This window comes from Aspergillus aculeatus (genome assembly GCF_001890905.1).
Source record: "Aspergillus aculeatus ATCC 16872 unplaced genomic scaffold ASPACscaffold_6, whole genome shotgun sequence".
Classification (NCBI taxonomy): Eukaryota; Fungi; Ascomycota; class Eurotiomycetes; order Eurotiales; family Aspergillaceae; genus Aspergillus; species Aspergillus aculeatus.
Window position 1 is genome coordinate 1 of NW_017962981.1, and position 13,269 is coordinate 13,269.

Here is a 13,269-nt window from a genome sequence, read left to right on the forward strand (position 1 = left end):
TTCCGAAACCAGTGGTATAAATAGTATAAAAAAGATTTTATTTATTAAAAATTATTATATTTATTAAATAAAAAATTATATAAAAAATAAGCTATAATAAATAAAATAAATTCTATTTATATATATATTATTCATTAACCAGCTATAATATTATTTAAAAGAATTAAAGTATAAAACTATTATTTTAAATTCTAAATAATTATTTATATAAATAAAAGCTGCAGAAGATAATAAAAAAACTTTTATTATAAAATTAAAATCTTAATATAAAATTTAGTTTTAGATATTAGTTAGTATGTGAAGTCTTATATATTATATTTTAAATTAATACTATCTTAATATATATATAAAAAAATTTTATATAAATAAATAAAATAGCTCTCTAACTATTTCTTCTTATTTAAAAACATATTTCGATTGGCACAATCCATCCGTCCCGGAACAGTATTTATAACTAGCGAGTTTTAATACAGAATTAAAATAATAATTAAAAACATTATATAACATAAAAATATATAAAATTGAATAAAACTGTCTTTAATTCTTATTAAAAAAAAAGATAATCATTAGATATAAAAATAAAAAATATTAATATATAAAAACTGGCGTAGAAGACGTCCGGATAAATAAATAAATAAAAATAAAAATAAATAATCAGTTTTTTAAAAAGATTCAAAAATAATATAATTTAATATACTTATATATTACAAAGTAAAAAAATATATGGAATATAATATTAGAATACAAAAATACAATTCTTACATATATTTGGAAAAACAGTTAAATATACATAAAATATATATTACCAACTGTAATAAACTAGTCAATGATAAAATATAAAAAAAGTTGTTTATTACTAAAAAAACTAAAAGAACCAGATATTTAAGATAGTCGGCTATAGTAAACCATAGTTACTAATACTGTAGATAATAGTATAGGAAGATGCGAAGATCTTAATATACTGATTAGAACAACAGCAGTCACATATATATATTTCAATATATATAAGCAAATATTTGATCAAAAACTTTATACCACGAAATAAAATAAATAAAATATATATTCAAAGCGGTAGAATACAGTAATCTCAAAAATACTGCTATATAATGAAGATAATTTTTTGGCTATTGGGCTCTACTGGAAATCTAAAAATAAATATTGTTGCTACTTAGGAGCTAGATACAGGGATTAGGAGATGGAGCTCGAAGGCAGAAGCTATAGGCAGAACACCCGCGCGAAAGGAAACTGCAACAGATAGATAGGCGGATAGAAACCCACCTTTTCTACCGGAAAGGCTGATCCCACTGCTTGCCCCATCAGTATGCAAGAAAGCATTCAAGCTCTTGTTGAGTCCATTTCCTCATCCTTTTCCCTCCCCCTACCTTCACCCGGCGCGCTTTCCTCCCCACAATACCGACCAACACCACGCTAGTAGAAATAATAAGATCTATAGTCCTCTTAAAGGCTTTTTTTTTTAGTAAATGTAGTCATGTAATAGAATAATATAGTACATATTGGCCAACACCAAGATACCATACTTATCAATCATCTGGATATTCATCGGTAATATTACTCACAAAAACCCCTCTATCATTATCCCATCTTTTGAAGTGTTTGCCTGCAATTGCGACCAAACTTTGTGGCAAATCTGCTATCTCTGTGACAAGAGGCTCAATGCTTTCTTCTGCCACATACCGAACACTTCTATCCTCAACACTGGAATTGTTAGCCTCACAGTCGGTTAGTAACCTTATCGAACACAGTCACATACAGTACATGATAGAAACTCTGGTGTCGACCATTTCGAAGATTGTCCACTCCCATACGTCTCATCCACTGCTCACCCGCACCACACTCCACATCCCACCCAGTGATAATGGCGCGGTATGCGTATCGGCGATGCCTGAAAACCTGGCCAATTCGATACCTGACGCTGCCATCTTGGGAGCGCTTTTTGACCTCCCTCGGAATCCCGTCCACCGCCCGCATAACATGAAGGCTTTCCAATATGTTGTCATGCTCAGCCATACCGTTGAAAATAGGAGTAATGAAGTGCTCAACCAGATTTACATCTGATGGAAATTCCATGGCTAGAAGCTCCATTAACCATGGAAGGTTATGCCTCAACTCGATAGAGCGAGCCGGATCTGAAAGTAACATAGATGACCAAACAGCGGCATATTTTGCACTGGCCAAATCAACTGATGCAGAATGTACGTCGTTAAAATCACTACCGCGCTGAATAGAGTTTAATATGTTCTTGCTGGAACGAAGCACGATCTCAGACACCTCAGACTTCCCAAGGAACGTCGATTGCTCCGCAGCGGAGGCTCCCAGAAAGTTCAACTGATGCTGCAGATCCGTAACTGGTGTCTCCTTGTCTGATCTGAACGGATCCATATAAATAGGACCTCCTCGCATTCCAGCTTCGACTGCATGACCATCGACATCATATCCGGTCGCAGGCATGATAATTACGTGAACGTGGAAAGGAAATCCGCATGGCCTGGCGTCCAGGCCTAATTTCTGTGCAATATGGCAGTAAATAGCAGCCGAGACTAGAGGAAGTGAGTTGTGTGCAGGATCGTTCAGTGAAACACCTAAGAAATTATGCTCCAGGCGATGATAACTCCTTCCTGGTTCAATACCATTGAAATTGTTCGCTCGAAGGAAGCCTGCGATGGCTCTAGCCTTATTACGACAGGTTAATTGTTGAAATTGTGGGTGATTTTCGATAAATAGCGACGTGACATTATCCAATTTGGTGACGATCTTCAAAGCCAGTCAGTTATGACATTTCCAACTTAAGATGATAGCCTACCTCTTCCAGACTACCAAACCCACTCTCCGGGATGAATAGATCGAACGCTCCCAGCGCCCTACTTAAAGACACAACCTCTCCACGTCTGAGGTTTTCCCATTCCCGGATGGCAAAGCTTCGATGGAGACAGGACAAGACCGCCCTGGCGTAATATCTTTCATGGTAGACGTATGGTTAAAAAATATGGCAGGCAGAAAGGATATAAAGTTAATGGTACCAACCTCCGCGCCAAATGGTCTTCTGCCTCGGACCCCACAGAGATGTTATGTGAAAGAGCATCTTTAGCATCGTATCCAAGGTCAGTTATTGCTTGGATCTGCTCGATCCTCCCAACCTGACTGCAGAGGATATTGTTCAGCAGGCGTGTAGTTGCGCGGTAGCTTGTATGCTTCGTTACATAGAGCTGTTTCCAATCTGTACTTGATATGGGAGCTGTCAACCTCTTAGACAGTTCGTGACAAGGGGCCCAATAGATGAACTTTGTCAAACAATAATAGCGCCATAGTGTCGGTTCATTAGTGACTCCACGAAATCTGCGAGCTGTTTGTTCTAATGCGGCTGTGGAGAATGGTTCACAGTAATGAAGGACGTGTTGTATCAGCTCTTCAGGGAGACAAACAAGAGACAAAACCATACTGCCAAACAAGTATATAAGGATGACTTGTAAGAGTATGACAAAATGACCTCAATAGTAGACTGAGCAACGCAATGAGTCGCCACACTAGTGAGCACCTGTATGTTCCGATATCATTTGAGGTTGGAGAACACGAATCAGAGTTAGGCGGATACCCGGCTACTTTTTTTGTTGACCTACATATTGAGAGTAACCATAATTCGTCAAAAACGTATATCCTTCAATCCTTCCTTCTTAGCATTGAGGAACAAATACCGCAGGAATGGGCCAATATTACTCCACAACCAACACTGAAGAACCCGGTACCTCTGTTGATAAGAACAAGAGGATCGGGTATTATGAACTCTTGCAGGTCGCTCGAGACGCATCTGGAGAAGAGTAAGCCATTTCTTTTGACCCTCCCTTCCCTTCTCATCCTCTCTATCTGGCTTACTTCAAACTGACACCATCTGCCGGCTGCTTAAAAAGATTAAAAAGGCATACAGGAAAAAAGCTCTGGAGTTACACCCTGACAAGAACTTTGGAAATGTGGAAAACGCGACGAAGCTATTTGCGGAGATTCAGGCTGCTTACGAAGTGCTCTCAGATCCCCAAGAGCGCGCCTGGTATGATTCTCATCAAGAAGCCATTTTAGGGCAAGATGGAAATTTTGAAGATGTCAGATTATCGAACAATACCAAAATCACCACTGCAAGTGACATATTCGGGCTGTTTTCACAATTCAGTCCTCGAATGGAGTTCTCTGATTCCCCTGAGGGATTCTACGGTGGTCTTCGTGAGATTTTCTCACGTCTCGCTCTGGAGGAAGAGCTAAGTACCTCCTGCGAAGGAACAAATACAACAAAGTATCCAACCTTTGGTTGTCGTGACGATGGCTATGAGGAAGTTGTGCGTCCATTTTACATGGCCTGGAGTGGCTTCTCAACCACAAAGACATTCGCGTGGAAAGATAAATACCGTTATTCAGAGGCCCCAGACCGACGTGTTAGGCGGCTGATGGAGAAAGAGAACAAACGTCTACGTGAGGATGGAATTCGGGAATTCAATGATGCAGTTCGGTCGCTTGTGGCGTTTGTTAAAAAGCGTGACCCACGATACAAGTCCAATGTTCAGAGTGAATCTCAGCGGCAAGAATTTCTTCGTCGTTCCACTGCTGCGCAAGCTGCCAAGTCACGAGCAGTCAATCAAGCCAAGTTTCGCGAATATGTCGCACCAGAGTGGGCGATGTCACAAGATCACAGTGAGATTGATTCCGATAGCAGCTACAATATCTCAGATGTCGCGGTAGAGCTTTTTGATTGTGTTGTGTGTGATAAAAGCTTCAAGAGCACTAAACAATTTGAGACACACGAACGAAGCAAGAAGCATATTAAGGCCGTCAAACAGTTGCAAAGAGAAATGAGGGCTGAGAATAAGCAGCTGGGGTTGGTGGATGATTTCTCCACCCTCGACTCTACGCAGAAAACAACCGCTTTGCCATGTAACAGCTCAACATCTGTTCTAGACATGAACAGGAGGTCACTGTCAGCTTCACCAAGTCACGAATCGCTAGATTGCAGCAGTTCAAATGCAGAAACAGATGGTGAAGACAACCATCTCGACAAACACGATGACCCATGTACTGGCATCATCGCTACTTCCGGTTCCTCTAAGGAGGCAAATGATAGTTCAGATTGTGACACTGACTATGCCCCCCGAGATTGTGTGGAAGGTCGACTTCAGCCAATAGACGATGATATACAAAATCCGGCAGACACAATGAATGATCTAATTGAAAATCTGTCGGCAACACATATACACGAGCAGTCACCGATGACTCCAGCAAAATTGGGAAAGGCCAAGCTAAAGCGTCTGAAGAAAGCCCAACAAGCCGAGAATCAGGCTCAAGACCGCCGATGTGCTACCTGTGGTGTCGATTTTGCCTCCAGATCACAGCTTTTTACCCATATCAGAAATTCTAGCCATGCTCAGCTCCGGGTGCAGGCACTTGCAACCAAGAGGTGAATTTGTCGCATTCAGCAAAATAGCGTGGATATCTCGACTGCACCAAGCCTCCTTTGCTGAAAATTCTCGTGTCACTTCTTGGGCAACCACCAGTAGCTATATCTCAAAGACTTCATGAAGTACTACTGGCGAGCTGCTTCTACAACACGAACTTTGATCAACGTGATTAGCGAAGCCTGCTGCAGGCGTCTCTTAAGACGTCAATCTAGCCAAGGCCAGCCCTAGAGTTCTTTACAACGTGCGCCACCGGCTGTAGGATACCCTTATTGTTGGTAGCTCCCAGGGGTGTGCCAATGCTCCAACCCATCTTTTCAAGCATAGCCCTCCCCCGGTTTCCTGCGCCAATTTCTGGTGCCGAAGCACCAACAACTTCCCCATCCATGTATGTTGCCGACGCGTCGGGGCGGCTACGTCGAGCTTTGGCTGGTTTTGTCGCTTTGTGGTCCCAAGATTTGGAGCCTCGTTGGACGTACTTGCCCTTCGACAGTATTCGTTCCAATTGAGGGATGGTTTGCTGGGTAAAGCCTGGAGTCCGTGACGTCTTGTTCATGATTGGAAATCGATTTGTTCCTTTACCCCGTGACTGCGAAGTGAGACACAACAGGTTTGCCAGTTCATGCACTAGCTTTCGTTGTTGCTTCGCCATTGGAGGGAGAACCAAGCTTTGGTGCGATCTTGCGTTAGTCTAAACACTAGAACATACAATGAAGGTGTCGGAAGGTACCTATGCTTTGTTGACAACAGAAAAAGTCGTATTTCCATCTTCAGTTCGGTGCTGTCCATTCCTTTCGCATACTTCACCCTGAGATCTGGCTCGGCATTTCGTCGACCAAGCAACCCTTCAGAGCGAAGTTGCTCTCTTTGCTGCTTTCTCGATTTTTTCTTAGCGCGGTCGGTTTCCCATGCACTCAGGAGTTCCGCCTCCAAGTCACTGTCGGGCAAATAAGCATTAAATCCACGACCAGCCCGTTTGGGCTTTTTCTTCAGACTGGGTCGGTTGAAGTCCATGATATCAAACCCGTAGTAGGGATCAAGATCTAGCGCGTCGGCGAATGCATTCGCCGATGCAAACATGCTTTCCTCTTCGTCATGGTCTTGTTTAACATCTGAAGAGGGATCTCTAGTCTCCCATTCGTTTCCATGAGCAGAATCAATATCAGAGGACGAGTCTGGCAGCATTGTGTTGTTCAATCCACCCCCCTCCGCGTGCTCGGGATCATTGTCAACCAGTTGACTGCTTTCCCTGTGGCCATCCGTACCTGGGGCAATCAACAGGCCCTGTGTTGTCAGTCTCACCTCCGGATCATTGTCTGGTACAGTTAGCATGAGGACATATATTGCAAGAATATTTCCACCTACATTCTGCACGGTCGATGCACTCCTTTGAGGAACCCCGGCGAGCGGTTTTAATACGAGATGATGTTGCTCTATCGGCACGTCCCGTGCTGCCGTTGAAACGTGATGAATGACCTGTCTTCACCATGGTATACGCTTCAGAACCTCTGTCCTGGCTGCGTCCGCCCTGCAGGATAAAATATTCGTCATCCATGTTTGCGATATAATCTGCTAGGACAGAGTCTTCGTCTGTCGTGGAAAGCCTCCGCATGGTCTTCTCCTTCTTATTTGTCCTTTTGACCTTGAGACTGATATAATCTGGACATTCACCCAGCCCCTGTCCGACCGAGGACTCTTCTGCTGGAGCTATGTCGGGTCTAGACAGTGAGACACTTTCAGGGCATATATCAAGAGGGGGTGTGCGCCTTGTGTCGTCGGCGGGGCTGTGTATGTCTACATATTTGGCGACGGATATCGATCCGGATTCTCTAGGAGTGTACTCAGCGACCTGACTTCGGCGCCCCGAGAAAACCACCTCGTCCTCGCTGGAGTCATCTGTATTCGGGGACCATGATGTGGCTATGTCCGATGTGGCTCTAGGAGTGAGATCTTCCTCAGGCGGTTCAAAGTGGCATTGGTCATGATCAACTCCAAATGATGGGCTTGAAATCGTGACAGCATCAGATGACTTTCCGGTTGACAGATCCTGGTGTTCGTAAAGAGGTTCTGGAGGCCGTAGATTTTTCTCTTGATCTAAATCTGATAGCGTGTTTCTTGCGCTGACGAATTGTACCACGTGGTGGCGAAGAGAGGTGTCTACCCTTCGTGAGCTGCGGCCCTCTGTGTTGCGTGCTTCTTGTTGCAGTGTAAGATGGTTGTTGCCTGTGACTTCTGTGGCGTTAGCATGAACATGTGGGTATTCATGGTGAAAGGGCGCCAGTACCTTGAAGGCTGGATACTGTTCCTTTGTTCTTCTTGACCCTCGGCTTCACCTTGGACCGTGGCATCCTGGGGCCGCTCTTTTGTGTTCGTGATTGCTTGCGGCAGTGAAGGATGTACCTGAAGGATGTACCTGAAGGATGTAAGCGATGTGTAAGAATTGCAGTAGTTTCAAAACTTACCCGAAGGGGCGGCTCTGGGTTTTTTCCACTTTCTCGGGCGGGCGGTGAGTGAGTGTCTGCGGGGGGGGGATCCGATGTCCATACTCCACCTGTGTGGGTATCTACTGTCTAAATCTTTAAAGCTGTCAGTCCAGGCATGTCTGCGCTGCCTGCTTCAGATAGGTGTGTGCACTTAGTGGGTATCTCCACGATACATATATAGTCTTTCGGATACTTTGTCTCTATGACTTAAGATACTTCTTTGTGAGGCGCTAGCATAGTCGTGCGGCCTCATGTGTTTATATATTCTTCAACTGTTGTATGAACTTCACCAGCATTATGCCCCAAACGAAGGACTTGGAACACACGGCAAAGTAAAGAACAAAAGAACGCCCCATCAAAGATTTTGTTAGGGCAACTAGTAACATAAAGCATAAATGCCATGCCCATCCTGTAACTACACCCAACGAGAGCCTTTTCAGCCAAATGGTGCAGCACCGGTGCTCATATGGCCCCATTCCGCATGACCCAAGCGGGCCGGCGATGTCTTAGACCCACACCCCGCCGGACACTGACGTAGCAACCAAACCGGTGACAACCTTCCATCCTCTTGAGTGACCAGAACTGAGCACAGTGCAAAACCAAAGAGACACAGCAACCATGAATGCCGCGGATATCGGCCGCTGCAGCAAACGCATCGTGCAGTATATCTGGGATCCCGAACCTAGGAACGACAGAGAACCACACGAACCTATCTGGTGTTTGGGGGTAAAGTACCTTCCTGCCGAGGGGCCAGAAGCTTCACAGACCAAGACCCGTAAGCCTACCCGCAACCACAGGGTCCAGAATACACAAAACAAGATGAAGAGACAAAAAGAAAGAGTGCCCCAGCGAGTTGAACAGACCAACTAATACCTGCATATCACGTAGCCGATGATGGTCAAGAGGAGTGTGACGAAGGCAATGAGGTTGCATCAGCGGTCTCAAGGACACAAGGCACATCGGAGTATACTTGGCCAGAGACCTTCATCTCAGACTTTGAGTCAAGGATCTGGATGACCTATCGATCAAACTTCACACCAATACCCAGAACCGATGGCCACGACGCCAATACATCCATGACACTAAGCGTCCGACTACGAAGTCAGTTGTTGGACACGCAAGGTTTTACATCAGATACCGGATGGGGCTGTATGATAAGATCAGGCCAAAGCCTACTGATCAATGCGATGGCCTTTCTGCTACTCGGGCGGGGTGAGAAACATGGTCTCAGACACTTAAGACGGCCACTCTACCTTGCTAACATCTTGATAGACTGGCGTCGCGGACAGAGACAGAATGATGAAGCCAGCCTGCTATCACTCTTTGCAGACACTCCCAGTGCCCCCTTCTCGATCCACCGTTTTGTACAGCATGGTGCACAGTCATGCGGCAAATTCCCAGGAGAGTGGTTTGGGCCATCCGCAACCGCCAGATGTATTGAGTATGTTAAACCCACACGTTAAGATATCGACTGGAACTGAAGACCAAGCTAGGGCGCTCTCCACTTCGTGGCAAGAACCAGCACTCAACGTATATGTCACAAATGATACAGGGGAGGTTTATCGAGATAGATTCCTGGAAATCGCACGTAGCGGGACAGATGTGATTCAACCAACGCTCATACTTGTCGGAATAAGACTGGGCATCGATCGCGTGACACCGGCATACTGGAATGGCCTTAAGGCCGCGTTACAACTCCCCCAGTCGGTCGGTATAGCAGGGTATGCCCCCCGAGTAGCTATCACCAAACTAAACTGATGCGATCAACACATTAGGGGACGTCCTTCGGCTTCGCATTATTTTGTAGGCCACCAGGGTTCGCATTTGTTCTATCTCGACCCCCACTTAACCCGCCCAGCGCTTCCAGATCGTGACACCGGGCAGTCATACTCGAAAGATGAGATTGACACTTACCACACGCGACGACTGCGGAGGATTCACATGCGGGATATGGATCCAAGTATGCTTATAGGGTTTCTCATCCGAAATGAAGCAGACTGGCAGGACTGGGAGGGTCGGTTGAAATCGGCAGAAGGCAGAGCGATCATCCATGTCATCGATGAGATGGATACATCAAACATGGGGCGAGATGCTCTGGACGAAGTTGAGGTATTGGACGATACAGAATAGACACCTGGAACGAATGCGAGGCTCCTAGTCCAGGAAGACTTGCCTGACAATGTACGTCGATCCGGTAAAGCTGCGTGGATGAAAACATGGATATGGAAAGCAATTCAGAAATCGAATTCTGCTAGGGAAGGCAAAATTGCGCGACCAACCCCAGATCCGTGTTATGTTACACCGCATTCATGTCACGAAAACCATAAAAAACATTTGGCCCAAGGGGAAAAAATAAAGCCATCCCATGACACATTAGAAAAAAATCCCGCGAACACCCTGTAACCCACCACCTCAAGACCGTTGCTGATGACGAGGTAGCATAAAAACAATCCCGCAGAAACAAACAAACAAAACAGAAGCTTATTTGGCAGAAGAAGAGTACTTTGTAACAGCCTTAGTGCCCTCGGACACCGCGTGCTTTGCCAATTCGCCAGGGAGAATGAGCCTCACACTACATTTCGTCAGCTGGTGCCCCATGATTCACTAAATTGGTAACTTACGAGGTCTGGATCTCCCGCGACGAGATAGTGGATTTCTTGTTGTAAGCAGCGAGCTTGGAAGCCTCGGTAGCAACGCGCTCGAAGATGTCTAAAGAAAGTCAGCATCTATGATAAGACTACTATACGGCCAGAACGAAACATACCGTTGACGAAGGAGTTCAGGATGGACATGGCACGAGTGGAGATGCCAGTGTCGGGGTGGACTTGCTTCAAGACTAGAACGAGAATTAGCTTTGTACATGGAAGCACGTAAAACAGGCGTACCCTTGTAGATGTAGGAGGAATAGGTCTCCTTCCTGGTCTTTCCACGCTTCTTCTTGTCACCGGTGCTGGCAGAGGCAGTCTTCTTGCCGGCTTCCTTCTTCTCGGCGGGGGCCTTTCCAGCGGGGGCCTTGCCACCGGTGCTGGGCTTCTTCTCGGCAGCTTTAGGAGGCATTTTAAATCTTGTGTTTGAAACGTAGAGGGTGAAGGTAAAGACGGATTGCGTTGAGTTGCAGCGTGGAGAAGAACGGAGAGCAGGATGATGAGGAAAACTGAAATGAGGGAGACGCGGTGACGAGAGAGGCGCGCTACTTATACCAGCTCGCAAATGCCTAGTTGATCCTGAGGTCCGCGAAAGAAGCAGAATTTCAATACCGTTTTGAATACGTATGATCTGTATGATTAAAGGGTGGGGAACGCGTCACCTACCGCCATAGAACGCCTCAGATCACGCTAGCATGACTGTATTGAAACACATCCCCATCATTACAGAGCTATGCCCGATATGGTAATCCGTACCCGGAATCATGCCAAATCCATCTCCGCCAAGCCATGCGCGCCAGGTGATATGATCTCTTCTTTGATTGGTTAGCCCCGCTAAGCGAGAGGGTGATCTGAAAGGCTCCCCATTAGCCTAACGTCACCCTTGTCGCGTTATTATATATGTCCTCCGCTCCCTCGCGTTCGCCGTCAACCCTTAATCCCATAAACTAATCTTTTCGCCGTGTCAACGTCCTGACCCTATCCTATATCTTCTTCTCACGACCCTAACCAACAAAAAACAACGATCATCAAAATGACCGGAGGAAAGTCTGGAGGCAAGGCCAGCGGTAGCAAGAACGCCCAATCGTGAGAGCCACCATCCACCACCTGCCACAATCGAAGCTAACCCACTCATGTCTCCTAGTCGCTCGTCCAAGGCCGGTCTTGCGTTCCCTGTTGGTCGTGTTCACCGTCTTCTCCGCAAGGGCAACTACGCTCAGCGTGTCGGTGCTGGTATGCTCTCGGAATTGTCTCATTCACCTCTACTTTACTAACACGATACCAGGTGCCCCTGTTTATCTTGCCGCCGTTCTTGAATATCTCGCCGCCGAAATCCTTGAATTGGCAGGCAATGCTGCCCGTGACAACAAGAAGACCCGTATCATTCCCCGCCATCTCCAGCTTGCTATCAGAAACGATGAGGAGTTGAACAAGCTTCTGGGCCACGTCACCATTGCTCAGGGTGGTGTCCTCCCCAACATCCACCAGAGTATGTTTCAAGTTTTCGATCTACACGACTGGCCTAGCAGTGCTAACACAATCTAGACCTTTTGCCCAAGAAGACCCCTAAGAGTGGCAAGGGCTCGGGTAGCCAGGAGCTGTGAACTATTTTTCTTTGGTTTGGGTTTTCTGATTCGGCGTGGATTGGTTCTCTTATTGATGTGATAACGGGGTTCTGGTCTGGGCACGTTAATGGCTCTGCGTTGTTTTCTTCCTTTTAGCTTTTAGTTTCATGGTTGTACATTATGTCCACGGACATGGAATGATACCGAGAATTATTTATGGATACAAACCTTCAATATGCTCCATTCTTGCCGTCGACGTGTTGGCTCTTGTTGTACGTCGGCGAGTGCTACTTATCGCTTTTCAATCTCTATAGTTTACTGCTTCGACAAGCCTTGTTGCAAGTGTGCTATTCAAATTGTATTTTTGTAACAGATATGCTAAAGTACTTCGTAGACGACGATCAGTGGCCCGCAGGCTGGGCAGCGACTAATGGGTGTCAGCACGACGTGCCGGACAACATGCAAGAGTCTGTTATCAAGGACAAAACGGATGAACTTACGAGGCAACTGGGGGGCAGGAAGGTTTCTCTCCCATTTACTGCCTTATAGAAAGTTAGTACCTGATCCTTCCGGCAAGCTTGGACTAGCAATCAAATACCTCCTGGAGCAGTAGGCGCGCGATAGGGGTCCGGGTGCTTCCATGTCTCAAGGAGTTTCTCGGTTTCCTGTAACAGCACCTGTTGAATCGCTATTAGACTAGGTCTGGTACCACTGTACATTGCAGCTCCAATTCAAGGATACCTTCTGTTGCCGAGGGTCGCGAACGTCTTTATTTGCGTCGAATAGTGAGCGAATGTAGACTGCCTGTCCTCGCCAAACCTGACGGTGAACAGCCCAATCCAGGGCAAGTTTGAGGGACCGTCGATAAAGGGAACTGTGATGCAGAGTCAGAGAGTCTCTAGCAGGAGTTCAATCGACTGACTTACGCAGCGGCGCTAAGAGGCATTGTGTCCGGGGAAGTCAGTGTTGAAGAAAGGGATGACGATAATGTGCCCTCGGCTTCGAATTCATCCTCATTTGATAATTAGGCCTGCGGCGGTCCTTGGCAGGCGCTGGAAAGTGCCAAGTTGGCAGTCCTAGGCAGCCGTAATAGCGTAATAATTATACTCCGTTCATTTGCCGG

The 13,269-nt window shown here is 45.9% G+C and overlaps 7 protein-coding genes across 7 annotated transcripts; 3 read left to right on the plus strand and 4 right to left on the minus strand.

Moving 5' to 3' along the window:
- Nucleotides 1-1,479: 1,479 nt before the first annotated feature.
- Nucleotides 1,480-3,570, minus strand: ASPACDRAFT_1899030 (uncharacterized protein). Its single transcript, XM_020198746.1, has 4 exons — nucleotides 3,043-3,570; nucleotides 2,822-2,975; nucleotides 1,772-2,772; nucleotides 1,480-1,716 (listed from the first exon to the last, which is right to left on the minus strand). The coding sequence occupies exons 1-4, from the start codon at nucleotides 3,453-3,455 to the stop codon at nucleotides 1,542-1,544; spliced, it is 1,743 nt and encodes a 580-aa protein (XP_020056935.1). The 5' UTR covers nucleotides 3,456-3,570; the 3' UTR covers nucleotides 1,480-1,541.
- Nucleotides 3,571-3,717: 147 nt separating this feature from the next.
- ASPACDRAFT_1880199 (putative C2H2 finger domain protein) lies at nucleotides 3,718-5,459 on the plus strand (the record flags this gene model as incomplete). Its single annotated transcript, XM_020198195.1, has 3 exons — nucleotides 3,718-3,833; nucleotides 3,941-4,912; nucleotides 5,018-5,459. 3 exons carry the CDS (start codon nucleotides 3,718-3,720, stop codon nucleotides 5,457-5,459), a joined length of 1,530 nt encoding a protein of 509 aa, XP_020056936.1.
- Nucleotides 5,460-5,664: 205 nt separating this feature from the next.
- ASPACDRAFT_51544 (putative R3H and G-patch domain protein) lies at nucleotides 5,665-7,801 on the minus strand (the record flags this gene model as incomplete). The annotated part of the gene is made up of 4 exons (XM_020202497.1): nucleotides 5,665-6,121; nucleotides 6,184-6,769; nucleotides 6,819-7,676; nucleotides 7,738-7,801. 4 exons carry the CDS (start codon nucleotides 7,799-7,801, stop codon nucleotides 5,665-5,667), a joined length of 1,965 nt encoding a protein of 654 aa, XP_020056937.1.
- A 753-nt stretch (nucleotides 7,802-8,554) lies between these two features.
- Nucleotides 8,555-10,066, plus strand: ASPACDRAFT_51545 (cysteine protease ATG4; the record flags this gene model as incomplete). Its single annotated transcript, XM_020202498.1, has 5 exons — nucleotides 8,555-8,711; nucleotides 8,891-9,148; nucleotides 9,209-9,377; nucleotides 9,430-9,657; nucleotides 9,712-10,066. The coding sequence occupies 5 exons, from the start codon at nucleotides 8,555-8,557 to the stop codon at nucleotides 10,064-10,066; spliced, it is 1,167 nt and encodes a 388-aa protein (XP_020056938.1).
- Nucleotides 10,067-10,417: 351 nt separating this feature from the next.
- Nucleotides 10,418-11,085, minus strand: ASPACDRAFT_1867550 (histone H2B family protein; the record flags this gene model as incomplete). The annotated part of the gene is made up of 4 exons (XM_020197902.1): nucleotides 10,822-11,085; nucleotides 10,701-10,772; nucleotides 10,558-10,645; nucleotides 10,418-10,508 (listed from the first exon to the last, which is right to left on the minus strand). Exons 1-4 carry the CDS (start codon nucleotides 10,991-10,993, stop codon nucleotides 10,418-10,420), a joined length of 423 nt encoding a protein of 140 aa, XP_020056939.1. The 5' UTR covers nucleotides 10,994-11,085.
- A 446-nt stretch (nucleotides 11,086-11,531) lies between these two features.
- Nucleotides 11,532-12,386, plus strand: ASPACDRAFT_77453 (histone H2A). Its single transcript, XM_020204969.1, has 4 exons — nucleotides 11,532-11,667; nucleotides 11,726-11,814; nucleotides 11,867-12,070; nucleotides 12,127-12,386. Exons 1-4 carry the CDS (start codon nucleotides 11,615-11,617, stop codon nucleotides 12,183-12,185), a joined length of 405 nt encoding a protein of 134 aa, XP_020056940.1. The 5' UTR covers nucleotides 11,532-11,614; the 3' UTR covers nucleotides 12,186-12,386.
- Nucleotides 12,387-12,523: 137 nt separating this feature from the next.
- ASPACDRAFT_116805 (NADH dehydrogenase [ubiquinone] 1 beta subcomplex subunit 9) lies at nucleotides 12,524-13,249 on the minus strand (the record flags this gene model as incomplete). The annotated part of the gene is made up of 4 exons (XM_020196017.1): nucleotides 13,073-13,249; nucleotides 12,888-13,020; nucleotides 12,745-12,823; nucleotides 12,524-12,688 (listed from the first exon to the last, which is right to left on the minus strand). Exons 1-4 carry the CDS (start codon nucleotides 13,090-13,092, stop codon nucleotides 12,525-12,527), a joined length of 396 nt encoding a protein of 131 aa, XP_020056941.1. The 5' UTR covers nucleotides 13,093-13,249.
- Nucleotides 13,250-13,269: the final 20 nt, after the last annotated feature.

Bases quoted from the DNA above. Each gene is read 5' to 3' on its own strand.
- ASPACDRAFT_1899030 (XM_020198746.1), bottom strand. From the start codon at position 3,455: ATGGTTTTGTCTCTTGTTTGTCTCCCTGAAGAGCTGATACAACACGTC. The intron at 2,773-2,821 runs GTAGGCTATCAT...CTGGCTTTGAAG, and splicing joins GGTTTGGTAGTCTGGAAGAG to ATCGTCACCAAATTGGATAA. The intron at 1,717-1,771 runs GTATGTGACTGT...TAACAATTCCAG, and splicing joins CAGAGTTTCTATCATGTACT to TGTTGAGGATAGAAGTGTTC.
- ASPACDRAFT_77453 (XM_020204969.1), top strand. From the start codon at position 11,615: ATGACCGGAGGAAAGTCTGGAGGCAAGGCCAGCGGTAGCAAGAACGCC. The intron at 11,815-11,866 runs GTATGCTCTCGG...ACACGATACCAG, and splicing joins CGCTCAGCGTGTCGGTGCTG to GTGCCCCTGTTTATCTTGCC. The intron at 12,071-12,126 runs GTATGTTTCAAG...AACACAATCTAG, and splicing joins CCTCCCCAACATCCACCAGA to ACCTTTTGCCCAAGAAGACC.